General features: G+C 32.6%; 2 protein-coding genes across 2 annotated transcripts; both read right to left on the bottom strand.

Annotated features, from left to right (window-relative positions):
• Positions 1-4,714: 4,714 nt before the first annotated feature.
• Positions 4,715-10,525, bottom strand: LOC130739580 (uncharacterized). Its single transcript, XM_057591912.1, has 8 exons — positions 10,336-10,525; positions 10,147-10,240; positions 9,936-10,061; positions 9,670-9,828; positions 8,785-8,903; positions 8,445-8,636; positions 7,817-7,907; positions 4,715-5,053 (listed from the first exon to the last, which is right to left on the bottom strand). The coding sequence occupies exons 1-8, from the start codon at positions 10,488-10,490 to the stop codon at positions 4,973-4,975; spliced, it is 1,017 nt and encodes a 338-aa protein (XP_057447895.1). The 5' UTR covers positions 10,491-10,525; the 3' UTR covers positions 4,715-4,972.
• Positions 10,526-11,013: 488 nt separating this feature from the next.
• LOC130737038 (uncharacterized) lies at positions 11,014-15,223 on the bottom strand. Its single transcript, XM_057588808.1, has 9 exons — positions 15,197-15,223; positions 14,341-14,460; positions 14,212-14,274; positions 13,887-14,054; positions 13,175-13,436; positions 13,012-13,076; positions 12,656-12,769; positions 12,332-12,475; positions 11,014-11,680 (listed from the first exon to the last, which is right to left on the bottom strand). The coding sequence occupies exons 1-9, from the start codon at positions 15,221-15,223 to the stop codon at positions 11,333-11,335; spliced, it is 1,311 nt and encodes a 436-aa protein (XP_057444791.1). The 3' UTR covers positions 11,014-11,332.
• Between the last annotated feature and the right edge of the window lie 4,906 nt (positions 15,224-20,129).

Raw genomic sequence — 20,129 nt, 5'->3', positions numbered from 1 at the left:
TACATGATCCAATTCTATCTATTGAAGAAAAAACCAAACAATGTTCATGAGCATTGCCATCAAACGTACCACTGGGCTAGGTATGGTCCACATCCGAATATTCCAGAACAGAGGGGCATATACAATATCGTTTTATAATTTCAAGAGTTATCTATATAATCTAATGAATGTGCTAGTATATTCTCTTTTGTTTACATTATCTCTTTATGGGAAAAGGATCAGCATCCAATTCCAGACTATTCGGTCTGATTTCTCCAAACCTAACCTTTGCCCAAGATTCCATTTTCATTCACTTCACGATTGGACTTTTTCAAGAGTGGTACAAATTAAATGTGGTTCATGTGATAGTGGGGCCTAGCTATTAGCTAGCAGCCACGTATATACATATATACACCATATATATCATCATATGATACACATCATGTTATACGAGTTCTCAATCATTTAAAGCGAGTGAATGAAATGTATTATGGTGAATTGGTGATCAATTGAGCCACATGCACGCTAGCTTAGGGAACGTTTTGTTTGGTAAAGTTTATGGTATCAAATTAATAAAAAAATGGCATGAAAGATTTGATCATTTGACCGTGGACTAGGACAAAGCGATTGCCGCCGTTTTGGGGTAGTCTAGATTTGGGGAAGACCTTGCCTTGGCCTTTGAGTGAATATAGGGTCAGATGACTCTCTATGGTCGCATAATGATACATTTAAAAGGAAATAAAGAAATGTGCTATATTGCAAAGTGGCCCCTTAAGAAATAATTATTTGTACATTAGAAGACAGCCAAAGTCATGTGAGAGGTTCATTGAAAACAACATGATCAAGTAACTTGTATGGCTTCCACAATTGCAGCACTAGCTAGTACAATATTATCCCTTCACCTAGGGCTGATTATTGGACATTTCACTTATGCTGTAGAAAACAAACTACCTAGGTTTGAACTTAAACCAAAACTTCCAAATAAGGTATTGAGTCCTTGCTAGTCTAAAGATCTCATGTGTAAGTAGACATGTGAATGTTCGGTAGAGAAAGGAAGGGAATACCAATGAACCTATAAAATTTTCATCATAAGACCCCCCTCATAGAGGAAATAGAGAAATCACTTAGTTGTTGACTTCCCACGTTAGTTAATTCACGTGTTTGGTAGTAGTTTAAAACGTATTAAATTTCAAAAATAACTTTTAATTAAATTTTAGTATAAATTTTGAAAATGAAAAAAAAAACAGTGGGCTCAATTGAATAACTATTTTGTATAAATGTTTTACATAATTATCAAATTAGAATTCATCAATTTATCATGTTATAAATAAATTAAAATGAAAAATGAACAAATACAAATTGAGAATATTTGTAAAACTCTTTAAACAATCAAAACATATAAAATTAAATCTTTAAATTAGTGATGGACTTTATTTATCTATTTTATAGGAATTTTATTTCATTGTAAAAGACACACTTGGTGTAGTAGATAGGAAAGTCTTCTTAGGGACAATTCATTTTATTTCTTTCTAATTATATAAAGCTATTAATGAGACGTGTCATAGTGCAATGATAAGAGATATTCTTCTAACCTTGACATAAGTTTGCTTTTCCTTGAGTTAAAGACTAGTAACTCGTAAGTGCTTTATACTTTTAACGTGAGCTCTGAGAGAATCATGCAAATTCTTGTCTCTTTCTGAACCTCTCTTTTGCTTCTGAGCCATTTAAGTTGCGGTTTTCCTAATCATCTTTATTTATTCATTAATGTTCATATCTACATGGGATACCAACGAGATATTAAAACCTAAATTCAATTCCATTCACGTGTTAAATACATCTGCGAGTTTAATTTGATTAATTTACATTTCTCACTCAACTAGCGTTTTTACCCCGTGCGTTGCACAGCGAATATTGATCTCATTATTTAAGCACGTATTAATAAATTAAGATATGAAAGAAAAAAATTGAGCATTCAATAAAAAAAAAATCACAATGAGTGTCACACAACTTGCAAAATTTTGTGTGATTATCAAAATGATTTTTCATATTACTTAAGTATTTTTAAAAAAAAAACTAAGAGTAAATATAAGTAACGGTATGATAAATTGAAATTGAAAATATGATTTGAAAACACTATTATATATATATATATATATATATCTATATCTGTGTGTGTGACACTCATTGTGATTTTGTTTGGTTAAATGCTCATTTTTTCATATCTTAATTTATTAATATGTGCCTAAATAATTAGATCAAATATCGCCGTGCAACTCACGGGGTAAAAACGCTAGTTATTATTTAAGAAAACAAATCATAATTAATATGTGCATAGATTGTTTGAATATGCCAAATTTGAAGCTTAATCATAATTGATTTCATTAAAAAAATTCATTTGAAAGCATATTAATCGTATGCAAAAACCTTTGTTATCCTATTAAATATTTTGCACATTAAAAACATGAAATTAAGCTTGATAATATCTCATCGAAATTATTTACTATTATTATGGTTTTCAAAATTTATGTTAGGTTGTAGTGAAAAATAATACCATAAAAACAGCATAAATTCCTAAAATGAATATCTTACTATTTTTTAAAAGTCAATTTATCACAATTAATTTTCTCATAATTTGGTATATGTTCTCATTTATTTATTTTTAAAATTTGTCTTCATTGATCAATTTTTCCGAAAGCAAAAATAACTTTATTAAACTTAAAATGCTTTTATAATACGACTACACCTTTAAAGCTTGACAATCCATATTTGAAATTAATCTCAATATATGGAATTAATGAAAACAGAACACAAAAAAATGTATAAGAAAGTCTCACCGATTAAATAGTTTTAGCTGACATCTAGGTTTAGGACATTGGGTATTCGGACAAAAGAGTTATAATGTGGAGTTATAATAGGAATCAACCTTTTAGGCCGTCATATTTGGTTCTATTGGTGGGAAATTCGAATTTTTTTAGTAACAGGCTATGTTAATTGGTTTCAAGGCACAGGTCATTTAATAACATGATGTGAAAGTCAATAAAAATTAGTAATTAAAACATTTTTTAGGCATAAATTTGTTCAGAAATGTAAGTAATTTGCAACTAATTGTATATTAAAAATGTTGTCAATAATTTGCTATAAATAATGACATTAATTTAAAGACGTGTCGTATTTTGTTCCGTAATTCTCTTATTAATAATAAAAAATGATTTGAATAAATATTAAAATAGAAAATTAATTAAAACAATACAAAATGTGTGTTTTATGATATATTAATTATTCCATTATAGAAACTGATTCAAATATTTTAATGTATTTAAAAATCATTAAATATGGTTCAGTATAAACATTTTTTTAAAACAAATATTTTTTTAATGCATTTAAAAATATTAAATAGGTGTATTAAAAACGTATTTTTTTTTGTAAAGAAAGGAATATAGCATTTATTGTAATTTTTTATTTACTAAAAATTAATGTATTAAAGAATATTTTGTTTTCTACCATTGACCCTTGATCAATGTATTTAAAAACAATTTTTAAAAAAATGTATTTAAAAACGGTTAAATACGTGAGCATAGCAGTTAATGATATTAATATTTTACTAATATTAAGTTTAGAAATAATAATTTTATCGGTTTGTTTAAAACATTTTTTTAAGGAAAGGAATATACTATTTATAGTATTTTTTAAATGAGTCAAAATTAATGTATTGAATAATCATTATATAGGTCAATTCAAAAGGTTTTTTAAAAAAATTTCGAATATAGCATTTATTGTATATATCGCATTTAATGTCTTTCATTAGTTTACTAAAAACTAACGTAATTAAAATTAATTATATAGGTGTATTAAAACCTCTTTTTAGGAAAGGAATAAAGCATTTATTAAATTTATTAATTGAGTAAAAAAATTTAATGTATTGAAGAATGATTAAATAGAAAAATTAAAAACGGATTTTTTTAAAAAACGAAATTAATTCAGCAGTTAATGTTATTGATACTTGACTAACTTTAATTTTTGAAATAATCATTAATTAGATTAATTCAGAAGGTTTTTAAAAAAAGTTTTGAATATAGCATTTAATAACTTTCATTAATTGACTAAAAATTAATGTAATTGGTGACAAATTAGTGTCTTTTATACAAAATTGATGTCTTTCATTAATTGACTAAAAATTAATGTCTTTCATTTAATATCGTCATTTAATAGATGTTAATTTAATAGGTGACAAATTAGAGAGAAATTGGTGTTAACAATTAATATGCGAAAGTCTCTCTGGCTGTGACACTTGTCAGCCAGAGAGATGAGTTTGAGGAGAGTCATTCTTAGAGTGACATGTGTTATAATTTAGTGGATAACGATTTTCTTTTATAAAGTATATAGATGACTCAGTCCACTAATTCACTCTTTTTTTACTGATACTTTTCATTGGATCGTTTATCTTCCCTTTTACAAATTCATAGCTTTTTATTATGCTAAAAAGTTCTTTCATTATCTTACCAAATAAAAAAAATTAAGCTTTTTAAGGCTTTGCTGCCTAAACCTTTCAGTGAAAGAAAAAGAAAATTTGCTCACAAGTCATACTCTCACATTCTTTTTTTTTTTTTTTTGGTTTTATATACCCTCACATTCTTAATCATATTTATAATTTTTTTACCATAGCCTATATCGTAAAAATCCTTAAAAATGATAAGTTGATAACAGAACTGCAGAAATAGAAGGATAGGCATATAAGAACAAATCTAATTGTGATAAATCTCTCTATATATGCATTGAGTGAAATTTTAGAATACAAGTTGTGCAAAATTCTATAACCATGAATGTCAAAACTATTATACAGTGATATGTGATTATTTTTGTTAAGTAGGTGCAAAAATTACTTTGTTGGATTAACAGTAATCCAGGTTTAAGAATAAGAATACCTAGTAGGTTCCTTTTGGCCCACGTACATATAAATATAGAGGGGGCAAAAGGGACAAGAAGAACTACATCTTTAGTTTGGTGAAATTTCTACAGGTACTCCAGGTGTAGGCTCTACAACATTTGCATCTGGTATCTCTTTTGATAAAAGCTCCTGCATTCATAACCAATTCAAGATACAATCATTTAGCACACAACAAAAAGAAAAAATGTAATTAACTTCTAAGCAAAGACAAATGTAGAGAAACTTGAATGGCATTTTTCATCCCACTACCACACCCAAATCATTGGTGAATGGTGATGTACTGAGTCAAGTATTTTATTGTTCTTGTAGTCATAATAATTTCACTGTCTGTTGCCATATACAATTGAGACCTGTAATCAGAATTTCATTGAAGCCTGACCTGTTTTAGGTGATTGAAGCCAAATAGCTAAAGGGAGATTGATAATGAAGCAACTGAAGTCAAAAGCTAGCAAAACCTATGACAAGTAAATTTATGCAAACATCCAAACTTGCAGTTGCTTTTAGTGAGGGTTCATGAGTAAGGTGACGGACATAAATATAGGCATTTGGAACAGTTAGTGTTCTGGTATGGCCTCCAAGCTCTGTGCACTTAAGATACCCATCTTCATAAATCGACACAAAATCACACTATTTTGGTCATTGTACCTTGACCATCGGATACTGCGATGGCCAGAGCTAGGGTCAATTTTTCTCATGTGGGATCCTAGCCCATACACCTGGGCTGGTATCCAACTTAGACATGCACTTGGGCCAACATTAGACATACAAGCCAACATCTTCGAACTGGCCCATGTCCCCTAACCAGCTTGTTCCCTTGTGTTATGGTGCACCGTTCAGATCTGTACACCTAGGCAGAATTACGGCTTAACAACTCACCGAAGACAGCATCCAACTCAGAGAAAACCTCAGCTTGTCCTATGTAGTCAGGTTGGGGAATTGCAATTACCTCACCCATAAGTCAAAAAGGACCCTCCTGACATTCTTTGAGCAGACTAAAACAAGCCTTCAAAACAACATATCTGAGCTTACGATGTTGCCTACTTGCCTTTGATTCTACAACTACTTGTATGTGCACATGAGCCCATGCATACTCATTTTTTTCATACATATCTGGCACATAGTTATATCTGCCTAGTGCCTATAATATCAAGTTATAATGCAAATGGAACATTATACCCTATAAGAGCAAAATGAATGGCTACTGACTTCATAAAATTCAAATACCACATCAGAATATTCATGCTGGCAATTTCAAATGGTTCACTACTAACATGAAATTAAAATTCACCACATGGAACTGCAGAAGAATAAAAATATAATTCAAATTATAAGTATTAAAAGAAACAATAATGATCCTAAGTCCTAACAAATATCAAAAGTCATCCAAACTACTGTCATATCATATATCAGTTCTATTGGGAGACTCATTACTTAATCCAACTGCAGAAAGCTTGTCAGCACCACTAACATGTGAGAAGTTAAATTTCTAATTATTAATGAAAGAGTAGAAGTGTGATAGTATCTTGACGCACCATAAGTTTCTTCTACATATCAGTATTATATACAGTTTTGTAAATATAAAGGATATGATGATTGTCTTGTTATAGTAGAAAGTGGAAGAGTTGGAAAGTTCTGTGAGCGATAAGCTGTAAACCAGGTTTGCTGTCTTCTCCCTATTTTGTCGAATTAGTAAAAGAAAGCACATGCTTTCTATGTCCTTAGGACTTTGAAGTTGCAGTAACATTGTTTAGCCATAATCATCTTCAGCTAGTGTCAGAGGATAAAATACAAGTTTGATAAGACTTCTCTCAGGTCTCAGGAGCAGTGTGTAATATTTTGTAGTAATTAACCATTTATCAATCAATTTATAAGATACCTAGGAGTAAATATTTCCTTATATTCCTTATGTATACTTTCCACTCTTAGTTGGTACCAGAGCCCTTAGGTTCTGAAAAACTCTCTCCATTCTACTAGTGTGAAGTGTGAACAATCTAACTATAGTCCCATTAGGCTGTAAGTATGCTCTGTGGCTGTCCTGTAATAGGATCCTCCACATTAGAACAGGGCTGTATTTGTTTTAATCTGAAATGATGTTCACAACCACGAGGTGCCTTGAGTGAGAAATTTTCTTGGGTGTGGCCTAAAGAAGCTCAGTGAATAGTTGATGAACGCAATATGAGTATGCTTAAAGAAATTTGTCTATATGATGTGGTTCCGGGATGAAAGAGATAAAAACGTGTATGTATATCTATATAATCTGAATTATTATTTGTATTATATTATAGTGCAGTGTTTCAGGGACGTGGGCAAGCTGGAAGAAATAACTTAATGCTGATCAAGCTAGTTGAAGATTGAACAGAAGATCCAGAAAGCTGAGTGCATAGAAGTGTGTGATAAGATTCATTGCTTAAGGCTTCCTCCAGAGGACTCACTTAGTACCAAGCAATTACCAAAAATCACCCACAAACAAGCTTTTTGTTTCTTGGGGAAGTGAGCATCTCGAAGGAAGCAGGTAGAGATGATCAAGCTAGTTAAAGATTGGACAAAAGCTAGGAAACTGTGAGGAGAAGTGTCTTAAAATTCATTGCCACAGGCTTCCTTTCAAGGGCTCTTGTAGATAACCACCAATGATAGCCCACAAAAGACTATTTCTGGCAGTAACCATCCCATGTTCATGCCAGAGCATGAAGAAAGTGACACATTACACATTCATTCTGTTCTCCAAGCTAGAACATGCCCCTGTTCGAGCAGTTTCTCTATAATAGCCCACTCAACCTTCCTGCTTTCCGGTCTCCAATAGGTTACGTTACTGAGTGTCCAAATATTTGTTTATGGCCATAACAGAAATGTTTCATGAAACAACGTATCAAAAACAGATTAAAGAAATCTAACCTTGAATGACTCTAGTGTTCCCTCAGACCGAACTATGCTAGCAAGAAGCCCTTTGCTATCTAGGTCTCCATTTCTCATTGGCACAATGAACCTATCAAACAAGTGAAGAGCTTCTAAGATATGAATAGAGAGCCATGAAAACATTCACACATCGAAGAATAATTTTTTATGTGAAAAAAAAAGTCAAAATCACCAAAATGAGATAAATATCAAATGATTTCTTTCAAAAGAACCAAAAATATTATCAGGGAAATTGGCATAAAGGAGTTCTTGAAAAATTATTTTCAATTTAGGAACAATAAAAAATTTAACTGGTTACAGATATTCAAAGAGGGGTTAAGGAGTAACCACTGATTAGCAAAACTAATCACTTGTTACTTGTTTCTAAATTGGAAATATTTTTTACCAATAATTTTCTTATTCGGCCCCCGCAAAACTTATTCATGCAAATTCCTTGTTTAATGTTAATATTTCATGGCAAATGTAGGCATTTAGTTGATCTAGTATCAAAAGTTGCACATTTTCATATCTAGTCTTTCAAATGAATGGATTTGGGGTCTTTTAGAATGACCAATTTGAATTGACGAGCTTTTTTTCTGAGATTCTTCCAGTGAATATAAAATTTTACTTGGCTTGCAGCAGCTTTGCAAGTTTCACTGCATCTTCTTGTCCTGAGACCAAGGTAAAGTAAGGCAATAGCTGCTTTATGACTGGCGTGATCACTATATCTGCCTTTTCCTTCTCAATGAAATTTTGGTTATATACACAGTGAGGTTCATAATAGAGAGACAATTGGCCTAGAGGAGATGTAACAAGATACCTACAACACATGTAGCACAAAACCATTAAATTCTGTTGAATAGCATTTGAATGAAAATATAAAAGGACAGCAAACCAACAAAAAAGGTGGATATAAAAACTAATACAAAAATATATAAGAAAAATATGCTAGAAAAAACAATATTTACCCATTTTCAGGGCGTTGCCAAGGTGGTCCAAGAACTGGTCCTGCTGTAGCCTTAACCCGGACTTTCGCACCAGAATTTGTTTCAATATCAGAGCTCTCTCCAGGTTCTATATATGTAACCTGAAAATAATCAAAACTAAGTAAAGAGTGAAACTTAAGGGGAAAACCAATGATTTATCAACAGATCATATGACCCACTGCTTTGTGTGTACTTAAAGTTTCAATTACATGCTAAACGTTGACAGGATACAGAGGTGATGGTGAGCATAGCTGAAATGGGGTGTTCGGTAAACGAAACGCAGATGAGGATGGGGGAAAGAAGGCACAACTACATAGTCAGAGTAAAAGAGGACAAAAACACATGCAGCTGTGTGGTTAAAGAATCAACGACACACAAGACAATCAAGCATCACCATCGGCGAGACTTTCATTTCAAGGGTAAAAGCTGAGAACCAAATGCACCACAAATACTATTCTGACCTACTAAATTGCACATTAGGGATTGGGACAAAAATGGGCTCCATACATAAAAACTGAAAACATATAACATCTATAAATGATGGCATAAAAATATATAACAAATATCAACTTCTGTTTCAAACATGTCATATCAGTTTTTCAAAACTCCAAAGTATAATAAATAATGGGGCATAGCAGTGGGGGCTCTCATTTAGAACAAGTTCAACCACTTACAATCTAATAATTCACGTAAGTACAACAGATCATTGTATCATTCAAATCCCTCAAACCATACCAGATTTTATGCCCAATCAAACTATACATAATAGATATATCATGATGAAGTAAGCCAAAGGGTTCACATTCAAATGTATACTAAGGTTTTCACGCGCCAAAGGAAATTAGGATAGTAAGAATATACACTTACATTTCTGAAAAGAGGGTCCAACAAGCTCTTGGCATTAGGAGTTGCTATAACTCTAACATTGGGAAATTTCTGAGAAAAAGGCTTCAAGGTCTTCAAATGGCAGTGGTCATCAAGGCTTTGAGTAATGAGAATGCAATCAATTTCCGGAAGATCGCTGAGCTGCACTAAACAAACATAGGGGTTACAACAAAATCATGAATATCCACATGGTGTATTTAATGAGGTAATCACAATCAATAAGAAATCTAGTACTCATCAAAAGATACCTGGAACTTCTTTAAGAACTTCTTAGCAGCATCATACAGCCAAGGAATTCCAAAATCCAAGTTGCCCACCAAAATTGGATCAACCAAAATGTTAGCCCCACCCACATTCCATAGCCAACTATTTCCCTAAATCCAACACATACCCATGTTAAACTAACATGGAAGATAATCACAATCAAGACAAATTAAGTGAAATATCCAGAAAACACACCTCTAAATAAGTCAGTTTGAAGACATCAGTTGCAGAAAAACTAGACCCAACTGAATTCTCCTTTGACATAACAGCAGAAACAGTACAACCCCACCTGAGAATGAACACACCACATTTCGTTGATTACTAAGCTTGAACCTTAAACTAGAAAGAAACGGTGAACATTGACCATGAAGAACACAAACTGACCTGAAAGTTGAGGTCCTTAGTGCTCTGGAACTTGTGCTGATTGAATTGCTAAGAGTTGAGATAAAATGGGTGGAGGAGAAAACAGGGTACGAGGTTGTTCTTCTGGGATAGCAGGTTTTGTTGAGAGGGAGAGAATTGCAGTGTAACGTGGCCATGGTTGCTGTGTTGCTGTTTCAGCTTAATGTCACCCACTCATATATATATGCCATGGTTTGCATTTCTTTTTAGATTATTGTTTGAATTTAAACAAAGGTTTAAGAAAATATAACAAATATTACCCAAACTATCTCTCACATTTTTTTTTATAAATGTACACTTTTAAACGAACATTTTTCTCTCCCATTTTTATCATAAAGCATATCTTTTTTATAATTTTTTTAATAACTCTATATTTAAAAATATATTATTTAATTAAAAGTTAACTATAAATAGTACATTTACATGTCAGAAAAACTAATTCAAGTCTGAGCACGGTAGATAACTAAGTTCCTTAAGTACTTAGCTGAGAGTTCGATCCCCGGACAGTTGCATGGAGAATGATATGTTTGGAGAAGTCTACCTATTTAATGTGATCTCAGATCCTCAAGAAAATTAATTTCATAATTATCAGTTGTGGAGATACCTTGGTAACAATATCAAACAAAGAAAACTCTAGCTTCAGGCTGAGTTTGAGCATTATACAATATATATCGGGTTAAGGGTTAACCTAATACATGGATCAATAGAATGTTTGCAATTTAGACACAAACAAACGGGTTCATACATCTCAATTCTTGCAAAACTTTGGGCCAGCCAACTTGTATAAATAAAACAAAAGTGGAGAAAAGACAATGGTGGTGAGTAATTTTGGTACTAAACTAGTAGTATATATTTCAGATTCCCAACACCAAATCACCAATAGAGGAGTAAAACAAAATGGAAACAAGAATCCTTGATGAGCCATGATCATTTTGGCCACAGTCTCATTTGCTTTACATTATTTTGCTCAACACAACACTCATTGCTTGAAAACAAGTTTCCTTTCCCAATTTTTTGGTCTGTAAGGTATGAAAGTGACTATTTTGCTACATTGAGGAGACGGCAACTTGTCTTTTGGTGGGATCTTCTCATGCCAAACAAAATCATTCTCATGATTAAACTTTCTGAGCACTTCAGAAGCAACTTGAATTTGCTTTTGGTAAGTGCTTTTCCAAGGATCTTCACCTGGTATCTTCTTTTTCACATTGTTCAATGCAGAACTAAGAACTCCAATAGCAGCCCCTATTTGACCAGATTCCTTCAGACTTTCTGCAAGATATTGATTACCTTTGAACTCATGTAAACACATGCTAGAAGAAATGAAATCCTGCATACATAGAAGGGTACCTGTGGCTGTGAGAATCTAACATACCATAATGCAAGACCAAAAAAGAAAAACAAAGTCACAATGATAAAACCACAGTCCACAGCTGACTACAACGACTTATGATCATATGGACAAGGCAGGACTTATAGTTATATTTCTTTATCCTAAGTTTCCCATATAATTTGTGAAAGATGTCTCGCTAAAAGATCCTAACTTATTTATGCACATCTCTTCCTTATCGACTTGTTCCTGATCGGCTCTTCTAGACTCGACTATGCTCTCATCGGCACCTTCGACATGGGCTATGTTAGCATTTATTTTCTAAAATCAGTTGATACTTTTCTTCAGCATTTATGAAATTTTGGTGCCAAAACCTACCAATCCAATTCTCTTGATTTTCACCACTACCTAAACACCAAGATCCTCTACGTACCTTCAGTTCCTACAATTATTTCTCTTATTGAGGATCAGGGAAAAAGGATTAAAATGAGGAAAAAGAAAACAGGCCCTTGTAAACGATTTTGCTCATTACCCCATCAGCTTATTTTGACACACATAAAAGGGTACTTGTAGCATTAACTGGAACTATAATGAGAGAACATGCAGACAACAATGGTAATTTAAACCAATATAAAAAGGCAGGTATAATACCAATAAGCGTGGCGAAATGTCTTTAAACTTTGTGATACTATAAAGCTGAAAAGCTTCATCAAGAAAAGATGTAACACCATGATGCAACTTTGCCAGAAGACTTGAGGAAGTTCCTTTCTCTTCAGCCTTCCTTATAGTTACTGCCTGTTAGAAAGTGATTATATATTTGTTATTAACTTGGTTAACTTCATTTTTTATAAAAATGTGAAAATTGATATGAAATATTTCACAAATCATGTTACAAGGTTTCATGATAGGACAGTAAGACTATACAATGAATTCATAATGTAAAACAAAATAAAAAAAATGCACCACAATACCAACCTGGGCCTCAGCCAAACAAATGAGACTCATAATGTAGGATACTATAGCAAGAGTTTCCGGTGGCTTTTCTGGTGGAAACTTGTAATCAATCAAGAATCTACTGATGCTTGAGTTCTAGATCAGAGAGAAACAGTGAGAAAAGGAGAGAAGCATGAAATGAAATTGATCTCACATTGATTAGATTTGTTACTATTAGTAACTAAATTCTGCTATGTACACAAAGCAGAAAAGCTAACTAAATTTAGATTAAACTAACTAACATCTATTGATAGTTACAATCAATTTCCTAACTATGGTTAAATACTAGCAGAAACTGTTTATGGATGATAAAACTTAAGCTCTAAGGGGAAAAGAACCTCATCTGCCATGTAATGATAAATTCCAGCAGCTTGTCTGAAAATAGTGGCAGATTGAACCAAATCTACAAAACAAACAGCAATGACATATATCAACATATTCAACAGGACAAGTTCATCTTAGAAATAAGTGATAGAACTTCCAAAGCTTCTCAACACATACCAGCTGATAGAACTTCCAAAGCCCTCTCTCGCAGGATTCCACCATAAAGAAAAAGGGTCATCACAAGCTCAAATCCCAAATGGTCAATTTGGAAAAATTTAGGGCCTTTAAAATTGAAGAAAGAAGATGAGCAAAGAGCACTACTCCAGCGTATATTAAGAGCTGCAGTGCATTGGGCAATGCGGTTACTGAAGCTCTTCAGACCAACATACTCAAACAAAATTTCCAACAGTGGTAGATACTGCTCTATTTTGTAAATATCCTGATGCAAACAGAAAAAAAAAAACTTTAGATAAAATTACTAACACAAACCAGTAATTCATCATTGTTACTAGAAAGCTGATGACTTACTGAATATAAAATAGTTTGATGATTTACACCAAACTGAATCACTGAAAGAAAGAGAATGTAAAGAAAAATATGAGTTCTATAACGCCATTCACAATGACCTAATGTGATCCACCTTTGCCCCAAAAATGGGAATGGAAGGGCAGACATCAGTTTTTTCCTTCCCTTCCCACAATATATGTGTTTACATTCACTTACATGACAATGTCGCCATTATTTACTAGGGAAAAAAGGCGGAATTAACATTATTGGAATCAGACAACCGAAGAGAAAAACACTTGTGGAATCAAGGGTAATATTATTGTCATACTATGCAAAGAACAGTTGGAATAAAGCACAGATTACAGACAGCTTAGTCAGTTACCTGCTCATAGCGAGACTCCGACCCTCCAGCCATTTCTCTTGCAATAGCTTCTGTAATGAAGCTGCTCTCATTAATAGACTCTTCAATTGCTTTACGCCTTGAGCTTAATTCCTTAAGATACTCAAGTGTTGCAGAATCATGAGCAGCATACACATCCTCAAACACTATCTAACAACATGAGAACCTATAATCAGTATTACTAACTAACAACAATGAAGTGATCATTCCTGATACAAGACATAAACACTTCATTTAATGCAGTTTTTGGCAACAAATAACCCAAACTATCATATTCAAACCCAAAGATTATAGTCCAACTAAATACAGAACAACTACCAGAGGCAGAGGAGCTACACTCATCCCATACATCCAAAGTTAAAATTCTTTCCTACATTAATAGCAGTGAAAAAATATTTAATTTGGTTATATTAAATATGTCATCCCTATCCCCAACACCAGCACCTGAGTCCTGATCACTGCAAGCTGGCATTTCAATATCAACAATATAAATTTGAGGGCAAGCCTCGGGGACGGTAAAGTTGTTGTCATGTGACTTTGTGGTCACATGTTCAAGCTGTGGAATCAGTATCTTACAAAAATTCAAGGTAAAAATGCCTACATTAGATCCACAAAGTGGGTCCGGCCCCTCCTTGGATCTCGCTCATAGCGGGAGGCAAGAGCTTTAAACACCAGGTTCGAGTGTACATTCGAACTTTAAAAAATATTGTAGTTATCCTCAACCTTTCAGAGTATGTTCGTATTAGACTTGAGTTGGATGTAAAAGTTCTTTCCTCCAATCCCAACTCTTTTGTTCCTTTGAAGAAATGTAATTTTTTTACATTGGAATGTGTGTTAATGTGGGTTAAATGTGAATTCAAACACACACTCAATAGCTAACCTAGTTTGCTTAGTAAAACAAAGTCAAAACAATGAAGTTAGTAAAAGAATGTGCACTCAATTACTCATACTAGTAGACTAATAGCAAGTATGGATCAGCTTTTATTTCCTCACAATCAATTCTGACACTCAGAAGCTAGAAGCTACACTAGCTTCTCCTTAAAATTAATTTTGACTTTTAGAATAAATTGTAAAAGTATTCCCGAACATGCACTAAGATCCTCTCTCATATAAAAGATACTTTGAAAGAGGATTCGCAACCTTATCAATTACGGCCATATTTTCCTATTATTTTTTCCAATTACTAAGTGAGCCATGTACCAGTCAAAAAGTAAAAATCAATACCACTAATGCAGAAATTAAAATCAAGTAAAACTCGAACAATTTAGAGAAACCCCATTTAGTCAAAATACCTTCTTAGTTCTCAGCTTTGACGGCATTACAAAGTGCAGCATCATTTTCAGCCACTTCAACCCTATAAACAACACCGTTATCCAATCAACACAACACTATATGTGCATGGAAATTCCACCAGTGAATGATTACAAAATCCAATGTCTGGTGGAATTTCATAAAAGTGTGAACCTTGAGACAAAACACTACTGAAAACCCAGAATTTCTGATGGAATGAAACAGAATACGTAAATTGTGGTTACTCTTCACGCCGCTATTTCTTGTTGACTTAGTTTCTTTTGCATGTGACGTTACTCATATATTATATATTTTAACTAACAGATGAAATGAAGATTTTTGTTTTTTTTTAAACAGATGAAGTGAAGATGATATAACAGAAATGAGTTTAAATTTAAAATATCTATCTATTTGATTTAAAATAAATAACCTTGATTTAAAATTATTTTTAATTCAATTTTAGCTTCATGAGGAACAAACGAACCCATAATTTTTCTTCGTTCCCCAACTCTAAAACTTAAATAAAGCTAAAAAAATATCCATAATTTTTTTTTTACATAAAACATCCATAATTTATTCTTGTGCTGATTGTTTGGCTAAGGCAGGAGCTCGACAACGTTTGGATTTCTGCTTGTTGCTTGAGCCTCCACCGGAGCTGGTTCCTCTGCTGATTAATGACGTTGCTGGTGTTAGTGTCTTGAGACACTAGTCCTGTTTCTCGTTTTTTCTGTTGTTTCTTTGCTGCTTTCGACACTTGTATCAAAAAAACAGTTTAAAATCACTTCTTATAGTGAAAAACACTTGTTTTATATTGGTAAATAAATTTCAGCTTTTCAAAAAATCACTTAATATAAAACCAATTATTTTTCTCAAAGTAAAAATTTGTTTTAAGCAATGACAAATGAGGCAATTAGAGTGTTTGTTGGAGCTTATTTTTAGAAAAAATTAATTATTTTAAAAATCTAATTTAGAGTGTGTTTATTTCAACTTATTTTTAGACAAAATCATTTTTTAATTAAGAAACACTTTTTCTAACATTTTAATATGTTTGTTTTAGATTTTTTTAAAAATTGAAAAGAGATTTTTGAAAAAAAAAGCCTTAACAGAAAAATCTATTATGAAAGATTAGAGAGAAGATAACAAAATTGATTTTAATTAGCTCATAAGCTAGTTGAAAGCTGAAAAGCTACCTGAAATACCTGAAAGCTGAAAAGCTACTTGATTGAAAAAATTTATTTGGTAAAACTAGTTGTTAAACAAGTAGAAATTAATAAATGACATAAAAGAGCATCTTGTATAATTTTTTTTATATTTATTAAAATATACTTATATAATATTAAAATAATTATCAATTTAAATATTTCAATTTAGTTCAAATTATTAATCATCTCGAAAGTATAATATTAAATTTTTAATTTATTTTTTGTTTTCATAATTTTATTAATTTAAATAGAATAAAAAATATTTATATTTAATAAATTAAGCTTATATTGTATAAATAAATAAAAATTTTAAAATTTTATATTAACAATTGAATAGTAATATTTTCGAGATAAAAATAATTACGGTTTAGTGTTTTTATAAATATAAAAAGGGTGTTTTCCGATGAATCAAAAAAAAAAATATATAAAAAGGGTACTTTCAAAAAAATAATAAAAAGGGTAATGATAGAATTTTATTACAAACATTATACTTATTTACCGATACTCAACTATGTACCTATCTAACACGTTTTCACTCTATCAATTGTGAGTACTTTTTGAAGATATCTGATGGATCTTGGACTCATTGTCATCCCTAGTCATTTACTTTCATGCTTTTAATATTTTTTTTTCGAAAAGTGCTTTTAATCTTTTAGCACTTGGCTTTATTTCAACTTTTGTTATCGCTTTCAAGCTTTTGTTTCCACCCTTATTTCCAGTAGTTTAAAACCTTTAATTTATCCGTTTTAGTCGTTTTCTTAGTTAATTAGACATACTTCATCATCAATCTCTTAGTAACAATCACTAAAAGCTTTACGAAGTGACTTGCTTAATTAGGAACCTTCATTAAAAAATATAGTCTCTTCCTCGCTTGACTAAAAAATTGTTATGTTGATTTCCAATAGCCGATTCACATAGTTACCCTAGATCCAAATTTAAATGAAACCAACATGAGTATTAATTATAATTCTAATAATGTTGTTGTCAACCCTAATTCAACCATTAAGGTGGTTATGACTCTGAATTCGGGCTAACTCGACATGTAGGTTATCACATGCTACCAGGGGCGGACCCACGTTCAGTTCAGGGGGTTCAGTTGAACCCCCTGGAAAAAAAAATTCCTACATACCCCCTATAGTAATTTTTTTTTGAACCCCCTGAAATTAAAAAATTGCACCTAGGTCCCAGACAGCCTCACTCTCTCTCACGCACTCATTCTCACTCTCAGTCTCTCTCTCACCACACTCACGAATCACGATTCTGTCATTCACACGGTCACACCTCTTCTCCTTCTCTTGACCACCACCGATCCAGTCCACCACCACCAGCCGACGCACCACCGCCACCGGCCACCAGCCCACCACAATCCTTCTCTGCTCACTACCTTCTCTCTCTCTCACGACTCTGGTTCTACACTTCTACTTCTCAACTCTCAAGCACAACACACACCAGTGACACCACGCGGCCACGCCACCAGTCCACCACCACCGGCGGCCGGCGCACACTGCACAACGCCACCACCCACTCTCTCTCTCTGTTGAAGCTTGAAGGTTGGTTGGAATTGAAAACCCCCAAAATGAAAAACCCCAAATTGAAAACCTAAACCCCAAATTGAAAACCCTAACTGCTATTATTTTGATTTGCTTTCCCTTTTGCTGAGTTTGAAAGTAGCGTATGTTGTCAATTGTTGAATTTGCTGAAATCAATTTGTCAATTGTTGGCTGGAATATTAGATATTTCTGATTTTTTGATTATTTTCTACTTTTGTTTCGCCTTCTGGGATTTCTGTGATATTGTAAATTAGGTTTGAAGAGGAACACTAATTTTATTTGAAGATTTCTTGCACAGGTTTTGGAGTCAACATGTTCCTTCTTAGAAGGCAAGCCCAGAATCAGCAAGAGAATGGTCCTGCGCAACAGGATGCAAAGGTAATCTTCAATTTGTATTTGACATTGTTTCTTGATTCAATTTGCAGCTATGTAGTATAAAATTGATTTGCTTGAAAGTTGCTTTATTGGGTAAAATTTGATGTGGGTATATGAGAATTGATGAATAAAATGGCTTTAATTATTTATTTATTTAATGGGAGGTGTGTATTCATGTCTGATATGTTGAAAGTGTGTGATTGGTGCTAGGTTCATTTTGTCCCTGATGAACGAGGCTAGCTTATTTCTGCTTCAGAAGATGGTTTGATCTGCACATTTGATACCACGGGAGATATGATCATCTAGAGTCAGTAAGTCCAGGACTTCAAATTGAATTGCAATCTGTGTGTAATTCTTGCACCTTGCAACCTTCTTAAATGACCAAAGATATCAAAGAGCTAAGCAATCATATGAAAAATTGTGTTCTTGGTCTCTCTGGTTATATGCTATTGGGTATTTAGGGATTCAGCAGTCTTGCTAGTTGCTACATTTTTAATTCCATTTAACTTGATGTATCATGCTCTTCATTTTGAATGGATTTCATATCTTCTTTAGCGGTATTTTTTCCTTCTTTGTTTAAATAAAAATGTTCTTTGTATTTATGTATGTATTGTTTTCATGAAGAAAGTTTCAAAATGGTCTCTTTGAGTTTCTTCTCTTTTTTGTTTCTTTTAGTTACTTTTTATTTTACGTCCGTAGCTATGCAAATTAATGGTGAAATTGATATTACTGATCCTATCTGTTGCTAGGATGCTTATTTATGCAGAGCTCAAGCTTCACATTTTGAAAAATAGAAGGTTTCTTTGTGTCTTTTGTATTTTGAACTGCTGTTTTTTTGGCATGCAAAATCAATAAATTTCTTGTTTACAAAATTGTAGGTGATTAATGTGGGAACTTCCATTGCCAAGGTAGGGCTTTTTGGAGAGAGTTATCAGAAGCTTTGGTGTTTAACGCATATTGAAACCTTGGGGTACAGTTTATTTCGGTTATCTGTTTAGTTCAGGTTACAAAGGTATATGAAAGTCTTTTCCCTTTCGCTGTGTTTGGAATCCTTAAAATCATCATGGAATTGGAATGAATTCTCGTATGAATCTGGTTTTAAATTGTCATGGTTTAAGACTTTAATTCATTTACCAATCATCGTGTTTGTAAATTGTAATATCTCATAATTTGTTACTTTTAATGGATTTGTAAATCATTTTCATTCAACTGAATTCTTTTCATTTTTTAAGCTTTCCTAACATAGGATTTGTGCATTTCGTGTATTTCTCTGTCCAGTTCTTCAGCAGTTCAGTATTTTAATTGATGTGTTCTTTTAAAAATTTTGAACCCCCTGACCTCGGGGTCCTGGATCCGCCACTGCATGCTACACCGGTGCATATTCAGATTGGGATGGACCTAACCATTTTGGCTATGAGCTAACAATTTTCTAGTCTAGAAACAGGAAGTGTTCATCATTATCGTCCATTACTCCGTTATCTACATATTCATGCTAAGATGAATATGAGTTAGACAGATCAAACATTGTATTTTGTACAAATTTGCTTAGTCTCAGATGCACTAATCGTGGTGAATTTTCCCGAAAAAGCTTCCTGAAAAAATATTGATATTGTTTCATAAAACTTTTCATCTTTGTGGTGTATCATTTTTTTTGAACACAAGTATCATATTAATTGTGTTCTATATGGATTAGAGCTTTAATTGCAAGATAGTTTCAAATAGAGCAAATATTTTACATGACAACTCGGTGTATTACTTTTCTTACCTTAAAAAAATTATAAATTAATTGATATAACGTTGAGTTTTTT

This window comes from Lotus japonicus, chromosome 2, assembly GCF_012489685.1.
Source record: "Lotus japonicus ecotype B-129 chromosome 2, LjGifu_v1.2".
Lineage (NCBI taxonomy): Eukaryota > Viridiplantae > Streptophyta > Magnoliopsida > Fabales > Fabaceae > Lotus > Lotus japonicus.
This window is presented reverse-complemented; position numbering and strand designations above follow the sequence as displayed.